Source organism: Staurois parvus, unplaced genomic scaffold (assembly GCF_062004578.1).
Source record: "Staurois parvus isolate SC_StPar_1 unplaced genomic scaffold, SC_StPar_1.0 ptg000432l, whole genome shotgun sequence".
Taxonomy (NCBI): Eukaryota; Metazoa; Chordata; class Amphibia; order Anura; family Ranidae; genus Staurois; species Staurois parvus.
The window spans coordinates 7,245,001-7,262,459 of NW_028318228.1; the positions used below are offsets into that span (position 1 = coordinate 7,245,001).

Consider the following 17,459-nt stretch of genomic DNA (forward strand, 5'->3'; position numbering starts at 1 on the left):
ACCTCAGCTGTTCAATTAAGCTTTAGCAGTAAAACCTGGAAGCTGATTGGTTTCTATGCAGAACTGCAACAGATTCTGAGTGAACCGGGTTTAGTAAATAAACCCCTAAGTGTCGTGTGTCTGCTGCTTCGTTCCTCTGCTATCTGCATGAATCACTTCTGACAAGTTTTTCATGAGAAAAATGGTGACAGGGGAGGGACCTCCAGCAGATTGACATTCGTGTGTGTGTGTGACACCATGAGAAAAATGGTGACGGGAGGGGCCTCCAGCAGATTGACATTCTTGGGTGTGTGTGTGTGAGTGAGACACCATGAGAAAAATGGTGACGGGAGGGACCTCCAGCAGAATGACATTCTCAGGTCTCTTCGTGTGTGTCTGTGTGACACCATGAGAAAAATGGTGATAGGGGAGGGGCCTCCAGCAGATTTATATTCTCAGGTCTCTTCTTGTATGTGTGTGTGTGACACCATGAGAATGGTGACAGGGGAGGGACCTCCAGCAGATTGACATTCTCAGGTCTCTTTGTGTGTGTCTGTGTGACACCATGAGAAAAATGGTGACAGGGGAGGGGCCTCCAGCAGATTAATATTCTCAGGTCTCTTCTTGTATGTGTGTGTGTGACACCATGAGAAAAATGGTGACATGGGAGGGACCTCCAGCAGATTGACATTCTCAGGTCTCTTCGTGTGTGTCTGTGTGACACCATAAGAAAAATAGTGACGGGCAGGGACCTCCAGCAGAATGACATTCTCAGGTCTCTTCGTGTGTGTGTGTTTTCACACTGTGTTTAGGTGCCATTTAAAATTATTGGCACCTGAACACATGGTGTGTTTTATCAGTTTTGCAGTGCAAATTGGGATCACTGCAATTCTGCCCAAGATCACAAAACGCCAGATGTGAATGGGGCCCAGGGCGGACTGACCATTTGGAAACCCGGGCGCTGCCCGAAGGCCCGGGGTCAGTAAGGGGCCCCATGAGATGCCCCTGGTACCTTTCATAGGCTTTTTTGGGTGTGGTTTAAGTGTGGGCGAGGATACAGGGGCCCCATGATCCCCTATTGCCTGGGGGCCCCATGAGTTGTCAGTCCGCCCCTGATGGGACCCCATATTTAGTATCTGTTTAGGCCTCATTCACATGGCCCCGGATGCAGACAGTGTGCATTCAGGGCCATGCACTCACTCGCATGGCTATAAAACTGAGAGCAGCAGCTATGTCTGTGCAGCCACTGCTTCCCAATTGAAATGAATAGGACTGCTTGCACAGGGTTGCATGAACAAGACCTTAGAGTGAAACTATATGCAATCCCCATATCACTTAAATATAGAATACATTCAGTAGAATTTCTATGTTTTCTGAATAATTGGAGTATATTTAGCTCCACTGTCACCGTGTGTATGCAGAAATAACTGGACTTGGTCTTCCCATTCCCTGCATTGCATTTTGCATTATCATTGACGATGGTGGTTGTGTCGCGGCACATGGTGCAGCACTGATGTTGTTACATCAGGAGTACAGCATCACATTACCTCCCACGCCTTCACAAATATTGTTAGAGGAATATGGAAGGATGTTGAGTATGGACATGTTGTCGTGTTTGTTTGATCTTGCCACAGATGGTGATTATGCAAGCCAAGCCAGTTCTCTTTTTATGTATAATAGTACAAGAATCTTTCCTACGGCTGCAGAATTTAAAAACAAATTAAATGAGCAAGTGAAAAAAAAAATTTGTAGAGTTCAACATACTTGAAATTATGCTAAATATACTATATTTAAAAATGTAACATTGGGAAACAAGGCACCTGTATACTGGCCATGGTAATGTTGCTAGTTTTTTGTTTCCCCTCCGTTTTAGAGTGCATCTATGGTTAAAATTTAAAATCATATATTCATTACCACGTTTTATTTCAATCATTTCTAGCCTACCCCTATTAATCTGAACATTTTGAAGTTTGTAAACTTACTTTGTGATCCCTACATATTGTCCTCTTTGAATTCTGTGGACTACATATCCCTTGGTACCTTGCTGCATTCACACAGGGATTCCTGTACTGACTCCGCATCCTGAAACTCCTCCTCTCAGCACCTCTGTAAGTCAGAATGCAGGCTCTGTGAAAAGTGTGACACAGCAGTGCTACTCACAGGGTATAGTGACTTCGTGCCACAGAATTCAAGGAAATAAATGTGTGGCAATATCTACAAAGTAAGTTTACAAACTTCCAAGATCATTCAGATTAATAGGGATAGGCTAGAAGTCATTTAAAAGTGAAGTATGGCCTTGTTTTTTGTTTTTTTTCTCAAATCATACTTACGTAGGTGGATGCTGCATCGGTCCCCCACCGGTTCTAAGTGTGAGAACTCCGCATGATCATTGAGTTTTCACCTCCGCTGTGAGCAGAGTGGTGACTGCCAGTAACCGCGGTCTTCTCCCCCAAAGCGCTCACTGGAGCGCTGGGCTGTGGAGGGGGGAGCAGCTGGTTCAGGCTCTCAGTGGCTCGCTGAGAGGCTGAGCTTGGTGCCACTCCAGACTCTGGGGTGGATCCTGACTTTAAATTCGGAATCTTTCCCCAGCCTGGACCGGCTGAGTGCCATCAGCCGACATCGGGCTTTAGCCCACTGTCAGCTGAAAACGGGTCACAGGCGTGCAGAACAAACTGCACTCCTGTGATCCACAGGAGAAGTACAGTCAAACGAACTTTGGCTGTACTTCTCCTTTAAACACAAAGTGGAAATTAATATATGGTTTTCAATCTTGACCATGGGTATGCTTTAATGTATGTATTGTAGTTATAGGTGCGAGGTGTAGTTGCTGCAGCAGTAAAGAAAAAAAAGAGTTTGTATTAAAGGTGGCTGTTGGACGCATACATTCCATTGGTATAGTTGTCCTTATCGTCACCTGCACAGTTTTAGTATGTGCAAGAAACAGCTTAGACATTTGGTGTGGCTTGCCCCGCTTCCTCTGCCTTTCCTATCCCCTCGTTCAGCTGAGAGCAAGACAGGGGAAGTAGAAAGGTTGTAACCCTGAATTTGCCTGGGTTACCAGCTGGGTATATATAGGCAGGGAAATGAGCTTTACCTATCTGTTTCCAGGCTTTGCCCATGTCGTGTGTTCTCTGTATGGGTAGACACAGGCATGTGAGCTGTCTGCCAGGTTACTGGATGACTGTTCCCATCCATATGCCAGGTTCAGCGATCTGCTGATATTGACAACTGCCCCGATCCCTTTGTTAATAGGCTTGGAACCTGGACAGTTTCTATTTCATGGTGAAAGACAAACTGGCGCAGATAGACCAGAAACTAATCTATATCCTTTAGTAATGTGGTGCATGCCACTCACACCAGTTCCAGTACCATTATAATTGCGCAGGAAGCTTAAAGGCATAGTTCACCTTTACCAAAAAATTGCCTATGCAAGTAAGGCAGTGTCTATAGATTTAAAAATAATGGGCATGTCCTATGTAAGATACTTACAGTATTTCTAAAAAAAAGTGTGTTTTTGGTTTAGGAACAAAAAAAAAACTGTGCAGCTTTGACCAAAGTTGGATAATGTCCTTGCTATAGGTGTAGGCCATTTATGTACCTCCTGGAGCCTGGCTGAAAACCTCCCCATCCAGCTGTTGCTGTTCATTTCCACCTTCACAGGAGTGAGCACTCAGTTGCTGAGCCCAGAGCTACTACACAGGCTGGAGAAAGTGCATGTGAGTGGGTTTGAAGCAGAGCAAGAGCTCGGTACGTTGATTGTAGTGGAGATCACTAACAGCTGGGGGCGTCTTAGTAACGTCTTAGCAACAAGGAAAGATGGGGAGCAGGGGCGGACTGACAACTCATGGGGCCCCCAGGCAATAAGGGATCATGGGGCCCCTGTGTCCTTGCTCAAACTCAAAAAAGCCTATGCAAAATGTACCAGGGGCATCTCATGGGGCCCTCTACTGACCCCGGGCCCTCGGGCAGTGCCCAAGTTTCCAAATGGTCAGTCCGCCCCTGATGGGGAGATTCAGTCTCTGGGAATTTTTCAGTCAGGCTCCAGGAGCTATGTAAATGGCCTACACCTCTAGCAAGGGTTATATTCAAAGTTGCAGTTTGTTTTTATCTACAGGCGCCTCTTATCTGCATGGGCAGTTTTTTTTGCTGAAGGTGAACTATGCCTTTAAATTCCCCCTACAGTGTTAAGTTTTAATGTTTTGTCCTATGTACAGAATAAAAGGAAATTGGCACAGGTGTGAGCTGAACCTTCAAAGGACCCGATTTCCAGAGCTCCTCACCGAATCCCAGGTGAAGTGGAAATAAAGAGACATGTACACGGACTGAAAGATGAAGGATATTTAGCCTTCCTTTACACAAGTGGAATGAGGGAAACGTGCCTCAAGGTTTATTTTTTCCTTTAGCCTTGTTAATCCACAATGACGGGAAGTTTGACAGATGAGCTTTGGAAGGCTTTGCTTCTATCTATGAGCATGCTGTACCATGTCAGATGCGATTTGCTCTGTTTAACTTTCAGAATGCATAGAGCTGGAAATGCAAGACAGATATACAGAACGTTCACTCCCAATATTCATTTAGAGGAAACTTTATTCTATGTTTTTTTTATATTTGTGATTTTCGCATTTGTACATGATTTCTATTCTCTGTTTTGATCATTATATTTCATGTACAGGTTTGCAAATGCTCCCTCCTCTCATGTTCATCTACATATTAGAGAATGTGATGATGATGTCCTGGTTACAGCGATAGTAATACATCAGATGTTTTACTCTTAAAAAAATAAACATGTTATACATACCTGCTCTGTGCCATGGTTTTGCACAGAACAGCTCTGATCCTCCTCTTCTCGGGGCACTCCTGGCTCCATCCCCCCATAGTATGCTGCTTGCTATGGGGGCACTCGTATGAGCTCGCTCCTGAGCCGATTCTGAGAGTCTATAGACACACACAGCACAGCTCAGCCCTGCCCCCTGCTTCCTCCTCTCTGGCTGTTTGACAAGCCCACTGGGTTGAACAAAAAAAAAAACAAAAAAAAAAAACTGCCTGTGTGTACCAGGCTTAAGACTTCATGTAGACTTGCAGTTGCCCGCCAGCCCCACCCCCCCTTAAGATGCAATAGGTAACGGTCTGGGATATTTACATGCCACAGGCACAATGCTTCGCTTCATGTCCACAGCTAAGTTCACACGACATGACCGGATATGTGAATTATACACATTCAAGTAAATGGGGTAAGCTCCGCAAATGCGTGCAGTGCACGGGATGCAGCATGATTGTCACCAAAAGTGGGGTTGAACATGTGAGGAAACATTGCTTCCTCTCTGCCTGTCAGTAGCCTCTGGAGTGAAATCTGAACTCGGATCAGGCTTCGGAGGGATGGGAGATTTAGACACATGTATAAATCTTGCCTTGATTTGGTGGCAGTTAGCGGGGTCCAGTATAAAGCCAAGTTCAGACCAAATTCATCCTTACAGTGATATTAAATGCATTTTTTTTTAAATAACAAACCTGGTATACTTACCTGCTGTTTGTACTGGTTTTGCACAAAGCAACCACGATCCCCCTCTTTTCGGGTTCCCCGCTGGCACTCCTGGCCCCTCCCTCCTGCCTCCGGTGTAAGCAATTTTCTATTGGGGCAGCCAAGCAGGCTCGCTCCCAAGCTGCTGCTCTGCATGTCCATTCACACACAAAGCCATGGCTTGCCCCCCACTGGCTCACTGGCTGTGATTGACAGTCAGCCAGTGAGGAGGGAGAGACCCTGGAGGTCTGAGGCTCTCATGCACATTGCTGGATCGCGATGGGGCTCAGGTAAGTATTGGGGAGCCTGGTGCACACACAAGTATAGAATACATAAAGGTAAAAAAAACTTGGAGACTTTACAACCACTTTAATAATTCTCAAAAGAAAACCAATAATAGCATTCATAAATTTCACAGATGGGCTCTGTTACTTTAATGTCTGTTTTGAGGCCAGTGGCCACTATGCCAGAAATTCCCCTGGCCACTGGCCACTTCGAACATCCCCTGGGGTATTAGTTGTTAGAGATTTGGGTTGCTGGGAGCGAACTGGTTAAGTTGAACCTTATTACATACTGTATATATTCAAAAATCTGTAAAAGGTTTGTAGTTTCCTTTTAACCCTCTAGGGAACCTTCAGGCTCTGTCTATGAAATGATTCATATTTCCTAGCTCCTTTATTTTCCAGTTATATTCCAAATGGCACTTACAACCCACGGGATAATTCCACTTTTCTTTTTTTAATCTGGTTTATATTCCTAATGACACTCTGAACCCAGTGGATGATACAAACTGTTTCACTTTGCAGGCAGTAAAGACTTTAAAAGCATTCCCCATCCACAACTTTACCTGCTTCATAGAATGGGGCAGGAGGTGGTGTGTTTGGTTTTCATCTGAGGAAAGATCATTGTTTCTTCTGGAATAATATAGACTTGCCTGCTAGATGAACTGGAACACCTCTTTTCCTGCTCTCCTACTATTGAAATTGAAAGCCAGTGTTCGGGAGTCATTAGGCATAGTTGGCGTAATTAGCTGTAACTCTCTGGATCAATAAGCAGTCCCTCTACACATTATGCTGGCTATAGGTAAGGCCATTCTCTATATGCTTCAACCAGCTTTAAAGAGTAACTCCACTTTTGTTTGGAAATACAACATTCCCTTCTGGGTGATCTATGTACATTGCAAGGATTTTACCAAACTTTGTTGCAGACTCCTTCCTGTTTCTGCTCTGAAGAAATAGCTGTTTGTGTATGTCATAGTGCAAAGTGAATTTGAATGGGAGCAAGGATTCCATTATTAATCATCTGATGCACTTGTAGTGTTCTAATGAGAAAAGCTACAGTGTCAGCATCTTTTTAAAAGTGATTAACCCTTTAGGAGTAAATTAAACTTTTGTTACAGAGGATGCCTAAAGTCTGACTTGTATCTTAGTGCAGAGTTCTGGGAAAATCAGTGAGCCATACACATTAGCAGGAAATTACATTTTTGGGGAAGTTCTGTGTACAGAAGGTCTCCAGGCTGCAATATTGCATTGGATTTTAGAGAAAATTACAGCTCTGCAGATTGAAAGGGAAAGATCATTTTGAATAACATTCAGTTACAATATGGCTTGTGTAGCAGTTGTATATGCTATATATATTTTTTTATTATATACTATTCATCAGGGCACTGATGATTAGTGACCTGATGATCGGTACCCAGCAGCGCCAGCAACCAGTTCCGCCCACCTGTGCCCAGCAGTGCCGCCCACTAGCTCCGCCCACCTGTGCCCAGCAGTGCACCCACCTGTGCCCAGCAGTGCCACCCACCTGTGCCCACCCACCTGTGCCCATCAATGCAGCTCAGCAGTGCTGCCACCAGTCAGTGCCAAGCAGTTGCGCCAGTCAATGCCTAGCAGTGCTGCCAGTCAGTGCCCAGTAGTGATGCCAGTCAGGGCCACCTATCAGTGCTGTCTATCAGTACCCATCGTCAGTGCCGCCTATCCGTGACACCTCATTAGTGCTGCCTATCAGTGCCGCCTATCCAAGCCACCTCATTAGTGCTGCCTATCAGTGCCCTTCAGTGCCTCCCATCAGTGCTGCCTCATCAATGCACATCAGTGAAGGAGAAAAATTACCCATTTGAAAAATTTTCTAATAGAAACAAAGAAACTTTTTTTTTTCTCTAATTTTTTGCACATTTTTGTTTATAGCGCAAAAAGTAAAGTGCCCAGCGGCGATTAAATACCACCAAAAGAAAGTCTATTTGTGAGAAAAAAATGATAAAAATTTCATATGGGTACAATCTTGCATGACCGCACAATTGTCAGTCAAAGTGCGACAGCGCTGAAAGCTGAAAATTGGCCTGGTAAAGAAGGGGGTATAAGTGCCCGGTAGGCAAGTGGTTAAAGGGCCATATTTTGGGTTGATCACCTGTTAACACTGTCTATGTTACTTGGTGTAAAGCCTTTAATTTATTGTGCAAACCTCAAGAGATGAGCACAGATGTGGTTTGATTAAAAGCAGAAGTAAAGTTTTTCTTGACTTCCGTCGTTACCATTATTGTCTTGCCACCTTCACATAAACAGTTCTGCTCTCCAGCTGCATGTCATGTCGGCACAGTTTTAGTGCACACTTTATTTTTTTTTTTTTATACCGGTGTTCTCGAGAGCAGAATGCCTTGGGGTAAATTCATCGAAGTGCCACTGATTACAATAAAGCGTGTAGGATCCAGACATGGTCAGGTAAGATATTAACCAAGAATCTGTGTTCAGTTATTATTTTCATTTTTGTTGTTAACAAATGACACTTAGAATTTTGCACAGAGCCAAAAGGTTTCAATGGAAGCTTGTGCGTTATATAAACGTTGTCATGTCACTTTCCTCACTTGGGTCCAGTGTACAGTTCTACAAATATTAAGAACATTTTGAAGTGCAGACCCAAAAGACTGTTTTGTTTACAGAATTTTTCAAGTTTGAGATGTATATTTATATTCAGGACGACTGGATGTTTTTTTTTTTTTTTTTCTCCCGATCAAAACTTTGTTTCCATGTAAATTAGTAGTTTTACCATTATTGTATCTAAAGAGCTTTGGATGTACCACCAACTAGACAGGCTGAGAGATCATATTGTATATGTAAACACTCACCTTGTGAAACAACCTATTCAGTTTAAAATCGAAATGAAAGGCAAAATATATACAGATATACATAAAACATTATAAATGCCTTTTTTCCTCTTTTTTTTTTTTTTTTTTTTATAGGTGATCAATATACAGTGGATATAAAAAGTCTACACACCCCTGTTAAAATGTCAGGTTTCTGTGATGTAAAATAATGAGACAAAGATAAATAATTTCAGATCTTTTTCCACCTTTAATGTAACCTATAAACTGTACAAATCTATTGAACAACAAACTGAAATTGTTTAGGTGGAGGGAATTAAAAATAACAAACTAAAATAATATGGTTGCATAAGTGTGCACACCCTTAAACTAATACTTTGTTGAAGCACCTTTTGATTTTATTCCAGCACTCAGTCTTTTTGGGTATGACTCTGTCAGCATGGCACATCTTGTCTTGGCAATATTTGCTCACTCTTCCTTGCAAAATCATTCCAAATCTGTCCGATTGCAAGGACATCTCCTGTGCACAGCTCTCTTCAGATCACCCCACAGATTTTCGGTCAGATTCAAGTCTGGGCTCTGGCTGGGCCATTCCAAAACTTTAATCTTCTGGTGAAGTCATTCCTTTGTTGATTTGGATGTATGCTTTGGGTTGTTATGCTGAAAGATGAAGTTCCTCTTCATGTTCAGCTTTCTAGCAGAAGCCTGAAGGTTTTGTGCCAATATTGACTGGTATTTGGAACTGTTTATAACTCCCTCTACCTTGACTAAGGCCCCAGTTCCAGATGAAGAAAAACAGCCCCAAAGCATGATGTTGCCACCACCATGCTTCACTGTGGGTATGGTGTTCTTTTGGTGATGTGCAGTGTTGTTTTTGCACCAAACATATCTTGTAATTATGGCCAAAAAGTTCAACCTTGGTCTCATCAGACCATAACACATTTTCCCACATGCTTTTGGGAGACTTCAGATGTGTTTTTACAAAATTTAGCCGGGCTTGAATGTTTTTCTTTGTAAGAAAAGGCTTCCATCTTGCCACTCTACCCCATAGCCCAGACATATGAAGAATATCGGAGATTGTTGTCACATGTTCCACACAGCCAGTACTTGCCAGATATTCCTGCAGCTCCTTTAGGCTACGTTCACACTAGCCTTATTTGCAAGCGGCAGACAGGCGTATGGGAAGCGTTTTTACCGTTTCCCAAACGACTGGGAAAATTCTGCACATTGTAGCACATGGTGCTGTTCAAACAGGAGTGTTAGCGTCCCGTGGTGGCAAAACGGATGCCTCTGATCGAGTCAGGAGGAGTTGAAGCCTCCTATTCAAGTCTATGGTGCCGCTCCGCAAACGCCCGGCCGGTGTTTGCGGTGCAGTTGCGGGGCGTTTGCGGAGCATTAACACCATTCAAACTTCATTGTAGGCGTTTATGGGACGTTTTTAACGCTTGCCATACGCCTAGAAACTGCCGCTAAACCGCGCATGCGTTGTTTGTGGAGCGCTAAAAACGCTCCGCAAACGCCGGACCAACGCTTGTCAAACGCTATAGGGGCGTTTGGCAAGAGCCGGAAAAACAGTCAAGTGTGAACGAGTCCTTAATGTTGCTGTAGGCCTCTTGGCAGCCTCCCAGACCAGTTTTCTTCTCGTCTTTTCATCACTGTTGAAGGGATGTCCAGTTCTTGGTAATGTCACTGTTGCGCCATATTTTCTCCACTTGATGATGACTGTCTTCACTGTGTTCCATGGTATATCTACTGCCTTAGAAAATCTTTTGTACCCTTCTCCTGACTCATACCTTTTAACAGTGAAATCTCTCTGATGCTTTGGATGCTTTCTGCAGACCATGGCTTTTGCTGTAGAATGCGACAAAGAAAATGTCAGGAAAGACCTAGTAGAACAGCTGTACTTTATTTGGGGTTAATCAGAGGCACTTTAAATGATGGCCGGTGTGTACTGACTCCTATTTAACATGATTTTGAGTGTGATTGCTTAATTCGGAACACAGCTACATCCCCAGTTATAAGAGGGTGTGCACACTTATGCAACCACATTATTTTATTTTTTTATGTTTTCTCCACCCCCCCATTAGCCTTTCCTTACTTGTAGCCCTTGCAAACTACTTGCCAGAGCAATGCGACTAGTTAGGGAGAGCAAGCATCTATTTTTCAAACTTTGCATCACTCCCTAGAACAAACAAAGAAAAGGTGCTCATTAGTCACAGTGATAGTGTCTGCTGCTTTCATGTATTTTCATACCTCATAAAATTTCATTTTGCAGGTACAGCGCCCTAGGTTTCCTCTTTCATGCCTCAATAATGATTAATAATAATACTTAGGATTTATATAGTGCCAACAGTTGTGCAGCGTTTTACAATGAAAAGAGAGTACAGTTACAATACAATTCAAGACAAGTGAGTTGAGGGCTTTGTTTATGAGAATTTACAATCTGGCATGAAGAGTCAAGTGATGTAGAGGGAGTAACTGGGGATGAGTAAATGAAGAAAGTAAAACTTAATTTGTTAAAGTGGCTGTAAACCTTTACATATACCTAGTAAAGTGACTGTCCTCAGGTGATACACAGAGATTAAAGAAATTCTCCTACAGAAGTTGTACCTGTTTAGCTGAAGTTGTCTGTCCCCTACATTCATTCAAAATGCAGAATTTACACAGGAGCTCTCAGCTCTGAAAAGCAGGGGGCTGGGAGCTGAAGTTACATCAGTGAGGAGAGCTCTGAGAGCTGATTGGAGGGAAGGGACACACCCCCCTCTACACAACTCACAGGAACAGTGCTATGGCTGTCAATCACAGGCTGTGCCCTCACCTTTTACCATTTTGCCTTGGTGTCAGGAAAACACATCAGAAATGACTGCTGATAGCAGAGGAACAAAGCAGCAGACAGAAGTGACACTTAGTGCTGTTAATTGACACAAGCACACATCATAGAGGGATATGCTTTGTTCATATTTCATGTCTCAGGTTTACAACTACTTTAAAGCGGAGTTCCAGGCTCCCCCCAATATGTTAAGTCATCAGCTACAAATCCTGTAATATAAGGACCTACCTGTCCAGGGATCCAGCGATGTCCTCACACGAGCCAGTTCTTCAAGAGAAGTAAGTGAAACCGGCAGTGGAGTCTTACAGCTTCACAGCCGGTTCCCTACTGCGCATGCGCAAAGCTCACTGCGCTTTGTGAATGCTCCCGCAGTCTTCTGGGACCTGTGAAGTGTCCCAGAAGGCTATGGGGAAAGGAAGAAGGGGGGACGATCTTCCTGCTCAGAATACTGCGGCGGCACATCTGACTGGAAGTGGTAGTGGGTACCTGTCAAAACCAGGTACCTGCTCCCCTCCCCCTTCCCCTCAAAAAAGTTCCAAATGTGGAAGGGGGAGGATACAAACAGGTTTAACTTCCCCTTTTGGGTGAAATCCCACTTTAAATAGAAGTAAGAGAGGCTTCCCTGATATATTTTTCATGGATTGGCTAAAGGTTAACAGTGTGGGAGATAGCAGATTGAGGTAGAGCATTCCAAAGGATGGAGGAGACTCTGGAGAGGTTCTGAAGGGGAGCATAGGAGGAGGTGATGAGTGCTAGAGAGCAGGAGGTACTAGAAGGAACAGAGTGAACGGTTTGGGTGACATTTTAAAATGGTACATATATGATGGGTTGACTGTAAGATATTTTAAACTGATTTGCCCTTCCAAATTTGATAAAATATGTTTTGAGAACCTCGATACTGCAATTGTGAATTGACACCATCTTGCATTCTGACTTAGAATCTTGCATCCTGACTTAGTGGTGGGACATGGCTTTACATATTGGGGTTCTTCTTGAAGTGTCCCCTTTTCTGAAGTACATTGGTTTTCCCCTGGTCTCCCACTGCAGGCTTCCTGTGGGACTTGTCATCTGCTGTTTTTTGGGGCTTGATTTTTTTTTGTGGGATTACAACATGTTGCCTAGATCCTATAGCTCCTTGTTTGTGGAGTACAATTTTTTGTTACTTTCTCTGTCTTTGTGTTCAGATTTTTTTCTATGTTATCTTTGAAAACTCCTCCTAGATTGTAAGCTCGAAAGAGTAGGGCCCTCTTACCCCTCGTACATTGTTTGTTATTGTTGTACTGTGCCATGTATTGTCCCCCCCTATTGTACAGCGCTGAGCAAACCCTTTGGCGCTATATAAACTCGATGTAGTAATAATAATAATAATAAAACTCAATAAAATAGAGTAAATAAATAAATAAAAACAAACTGCTGTGCCATTATTAGTAGTGTATCCTCACCAACATTGCCATTTGTTTTTAATTTCTAGGAAAAAGAGAAGGATAAAGATAAAACAAAAGAAAAGGAAAAGGAACCCAAGGAAAAAGACAAAGATAAGAAGACAATCAATGGACACGTGTTCAGCACTACACCTGTCGTCGGTCCGTTTAGTTGTAACCACTGTACAAAAAGCTTTAATAAGGACGGTTACCTTTGTTCAAGTAAGTGTTAATATGCCTATACATCTTTACTGTATTGCCTCCTAATGACTTAGTCTTTCATTGGGTTAATGTTTCATTTAAAGGAAGTGCTTGCTTAATGTACTTGTTTGCATTTCTGCTTTTTCGAAGACAACACATAACTTTTTTTTTTGTGCTGTTTATATCTTCCTTTAAATCTCTCATTTGGATATAGTTTGCACTGTGCATTTTGTTTGTATTTTTAACTCTTTTCTGTGCATTTTGTTTTATTGTTCCCCATTGTGTGTATGATAATTGTTTGTCGTTTACAAGCCAGTCTCAACTTAGTGGTATTAAACAACAAAACAATATTTTAATGTATTACAGCTTACCTGTTAGATGTGGTTGCTGCATTAGCTTTCTTTCTGTTGCTATAAATGATTAAAAAGTGTCATCTGGATTTCGGCTTTAATTTGTTAATTGAGTCCAATTAAAACTGCTAGTGCATCTAAAAGCAGCCTTCCCTCCCAAATGGACAATGCTGGGGTGTCTCCATTGCTGCTCCATCCAGAGTGGAGACACCCTAAGACAGGAAGTTTGTTACTGGCTCGATCACTAAATTAAAGGAAAAAAAATTTAGCCACCACATTTAAAGATTGGTAACTTGCATTATTAAAAATGTATATTTTTGTGTTTCATACCACTTATTTCTTGCAACTTGCACATAAGGGGGTTATTTACTAAAATAAAAAAAAAGCGTGCAAAATCTGGTGCACCTCTGCATAAAGGTTGCCAAAGCTTAGTTGAGCAAGCTGAAGTGATGAGCTGATTGGCTCCCATGCACAGCTGCACCAGATTCTGAGTGCTCCTGTTTTAGTAAATCTCTCCCATGGTGTTATTTGATAGACAGTGCCCGAAATTGTTGTAGTTGATACATAACAGCTGAAACGTCAGGCTTCCTGACAACAATATGATGCAATGAAATGTTAGCACTTGTGATTCAGACAAAGGATAAATTGACAGTCTGTACATAATGTAAGGTATGGCTGGTGTTATGCAACTGTTTGTTTCACGTGTATTTTTAGACCTAATTTGCTGGGTGTTGGTAACTTCTAACATTAGTTGTTTGATGCCAGCTTTGTTAAATGAAATCATATTATGGCCTCCTAATCTCTGAGACTCCGGTGGCAAAATCTCTGCACCTTAATTGCCTGAGTTTAAAAAAAAAAAAAAATCAAAAACACAAAAAGAGGTCATGCAAACCCAATTGATACTTGATCTATAACAACCATTCTCATCCATGGTTCCTCCAGGGTTGGCTCGGGGTTTCTTGATCTGTGGCCTCCCATCTGATTGTTCCTGCATAATTCCAGGTCCAACGCCTGCATAACTGCAGTGGTGGTATTCTATCCACTCCTTTAAGGACATTCTTTCCACTTGCCACCACCAATGTCAGGAGCTTTTTCCCAATGACATCTGATGGATTAATCTTACCAGGGGTTCCCCGAGATTTTATTTCAAGGGTTCCTCAGGGTAGATAGTTTGAGAATGAACAGATAACTGAAAAATATACCTGTAAGGCCTCTTTCACATGGGCGGACTCTGCCAGCTGATCTGCCTGCTCGGCGGGGGATCTGTCTGCTGATTACTGCTGAGCAGCAGGATGGCAAGTCCATGTCCGCTCTGTTATGCAGAGCGGACACGGCCACAGCCCACTCTTCTCTATGGGCAGTCGGATGTAAACGGACAGGTGGTCATCTAATCCGCTAGAAAGATGGGAAACGGATCCTCGTCCATCTGTTTTTAGCAGGTAGGATTGGATGGGATGCAGGCAACTATAAATGAACACATGTCCGTTTACATCTGCTGCTCCATAAAGTGCAATGTATGGTCTGATTGGGTCCGCTTGAAAAATGGACAAGCAGACCCGATCGGTCCGTGTATGAAAGGGACCTAAGAGAGCAACATTTTGATGTTGCTTTTGCCTTTTTATTTCTTTTCTTTTTTTTTTTCTTTTGAGCTAACGGGGAGGTAGACTACTGGTGTCTGAGAGATTTAAGAGTAATTCTGGCAAGTACTGGATTATCCAAAACAAACATGAGCCAGAGCGCCCAAAAATTCAAGTGCAAATTCTGACCTTGTAAAAATTGAAACTTGTACATTGCTAAGTATGCCTCTGTTTGTCACCAAGATCTGGTCCGTATCACTGACTGCTGAACTGTGGAGGTTGTCATTTTTTCCCCCATCCAATGTCTGGAAAATTCTTTTTTCTTTTACTTCCTGGATCATTAGAATGAATCTAGATTTGCTTTGCACCTGGTCATGTGACCTATATGCAGACATTGGCCATGGAATCTGTGCTGGATCTCTGTTCATGAGGCTCCGTTCACACTTGTCATACAACTTTGGACACATAAAGTTACATAACAAGTTGCAGCCCATTGTTTTCAATGGCACTCTCAAGTCTATGCAATCTACAGTGACTTTGAAAAGGTTCCTGCACTACTTTGATGTGACTTAGTGGCAGAGAGTGTAAAGTTGGATCAAAGTCGCACTGAAAATAGTGCTTTTGATGTCACACAAGTGTGAATGGAGCTGTTGTTGTTCAGCCAGTCAGTCACTGTACCTGAATAGTGATCCTCGATTTAGTCCAAGACTCTGAACGTGGCGCTCTGGCAATGATATTGAAGGACTAATGAGCCGTCACTTATATGCAGCTACAACACTATCTACAGTTCGAGATTATGCATCTTTTCTTGTTTTGGTGATGATATCCCTTTAAACAACCAAGTCAGGTCTTTCTAAACCCTGTGTTAGAAATCACCTACCTGCGCACAGATGTGCTGAACGGCTCTGCCAGGACTTGAAGGCAGAGCCATTGGCACACCTGTGCAGGTACCAATATTGTGGTGCTGGGGGGGAGTGGAGCCGCCTGAGAAATTGACTGGAGATACACTTTAAATATACTGTTGAAAGTGTTTTTAGTTATTTAAGTGCCAAAAAATACCAATTGATTCTGCCAGAAGTCTAGTGCTGTAGTGTGCACTGCAGCCCTGCCCAGCTCTCTACTGCGAGCTACACAACAACGTCTTCCCTTATCTTATGGTGAGATGAAGAGAATAAGGTGTTCTGTAGTCCTAATAAACAAAGGGAGGGTGTTACTGGCAGGATCAACAGCTTAAAATAAAGTATTACATTCATACATACACATACTAGGGCCAATTTAGACCGGATCCAATTAACCTACCAGCATGTCTTTGGAGTGTGGCAGGTGGTGCCGTGGTTGGGATTCGAACCAACGACCCTAGTACTGCCAGGCGGAAGTGCTAACCATTTAGCCACTGTGCTGCCCCAGTCTAAAAAAGAAAATGAATGCAGCCACCACATATTTAATTTGGTAAGCTGCAATATATTACATTTTATTGTTAGGTTTAGGTACTTTATATCTCAGTGTTGCTTTTTAAAGACGTATTGGTTTGTTTAAAAAAAAAAAAAAAAAGGAATGCATCTACCCTCCATGCTGCAGCATTGGTCTGAGTGCAGCTGTCCAATGTTGACTCTAAGCCCGAGAACTGAGAGATCACATGGCCACTGAGTAGTAGTGTAGAGCAGTGACTGTTGAGCCTAGTACACACAAACAGACAATCATACGAAAAATACTGCTTTTGAATCAATTGTACAATAATCTGATTGTCAGTACACAGCTTTCGAGAGCCAATCAAGGCAGGTTGTGGGAAATTATCCGAAGGGACAAGCACAAAATGTTCTTTTTTTTTTTTTTTCGATACCAGATCGTTTGATTTTCATTTAATCAGTACAGTTTTCATCTGAAAATACAATACAAACACATTACATCAGTTCCAAATTTTTATTTTGTCCTGCAAGAATATTCGTAACTTTAGTAACCTCTTCATTATCGATATTGAGACTAACATGCAAAAAACCCCCCCAAAAAAAACGGACGATCATGCGATATTCTCAGCGTGTGTACAAGGCTTAAGTCACCACTCTGTCCTGCTCCTTCATCAATCACTAGAGCTCTAGGAGGTTGCGGGTGCAGCCGGCTCCAGCTTACAGCCATGTTCTGAGAGGCGGAGCCAGCTGTCATTAAAGCCGCTGGGTGGATCCTGTCAATATTGTTGGAATCCTTTCAAAGCCTGGAGCAGTTCTGCCATGTCCGCTGATAGTGGGTCACAAGGGCAAAAGTAAATGCATTCCTGTGGCCCACAAGAGAAGTGCGGGCAAAAAAAGCTATGGCTATACTTCTCTTTTAAGAACCTAGCGATACTTATTCTCAGGAAAGGATGATCAGGACATCTTGTTTTGTGTGAGATCGGCATCCTACCTCAGAAATTGTTTATTGTACTATTCATTAGTCAGAGTTCATTGCAAAATTGGTTACTAATTCTGGACACGATGTAGAACGTCCCT

General features: G+C 42.7%; 1 protein-coding gene across 2 annotated transcripts in view; it reads left to right on the forward strand.

Moving 5' to 3' along the window:
- The window catches only part of AKAP13 (A-kinase anchoring protein 13), a 425,147-nt gene that overhangs the window by 337,465 nt on the left and 70,223 nt on the right, over positions 1 to 17,459 (forward strand). For both annotated transcript variants that reach the window (XM_089687654.1, XM_089687655.1), the window contains one exon: positions 12,899 to 13,070. In XM_089687654.1, the coding sequence (XP_089543780.1) occupies positions 12,899 to 13,070 (172 nt within the window). The remainder of the gene's footprint in view (positions 1 to 12,898; positions 13,071 to 17,459) is intronic.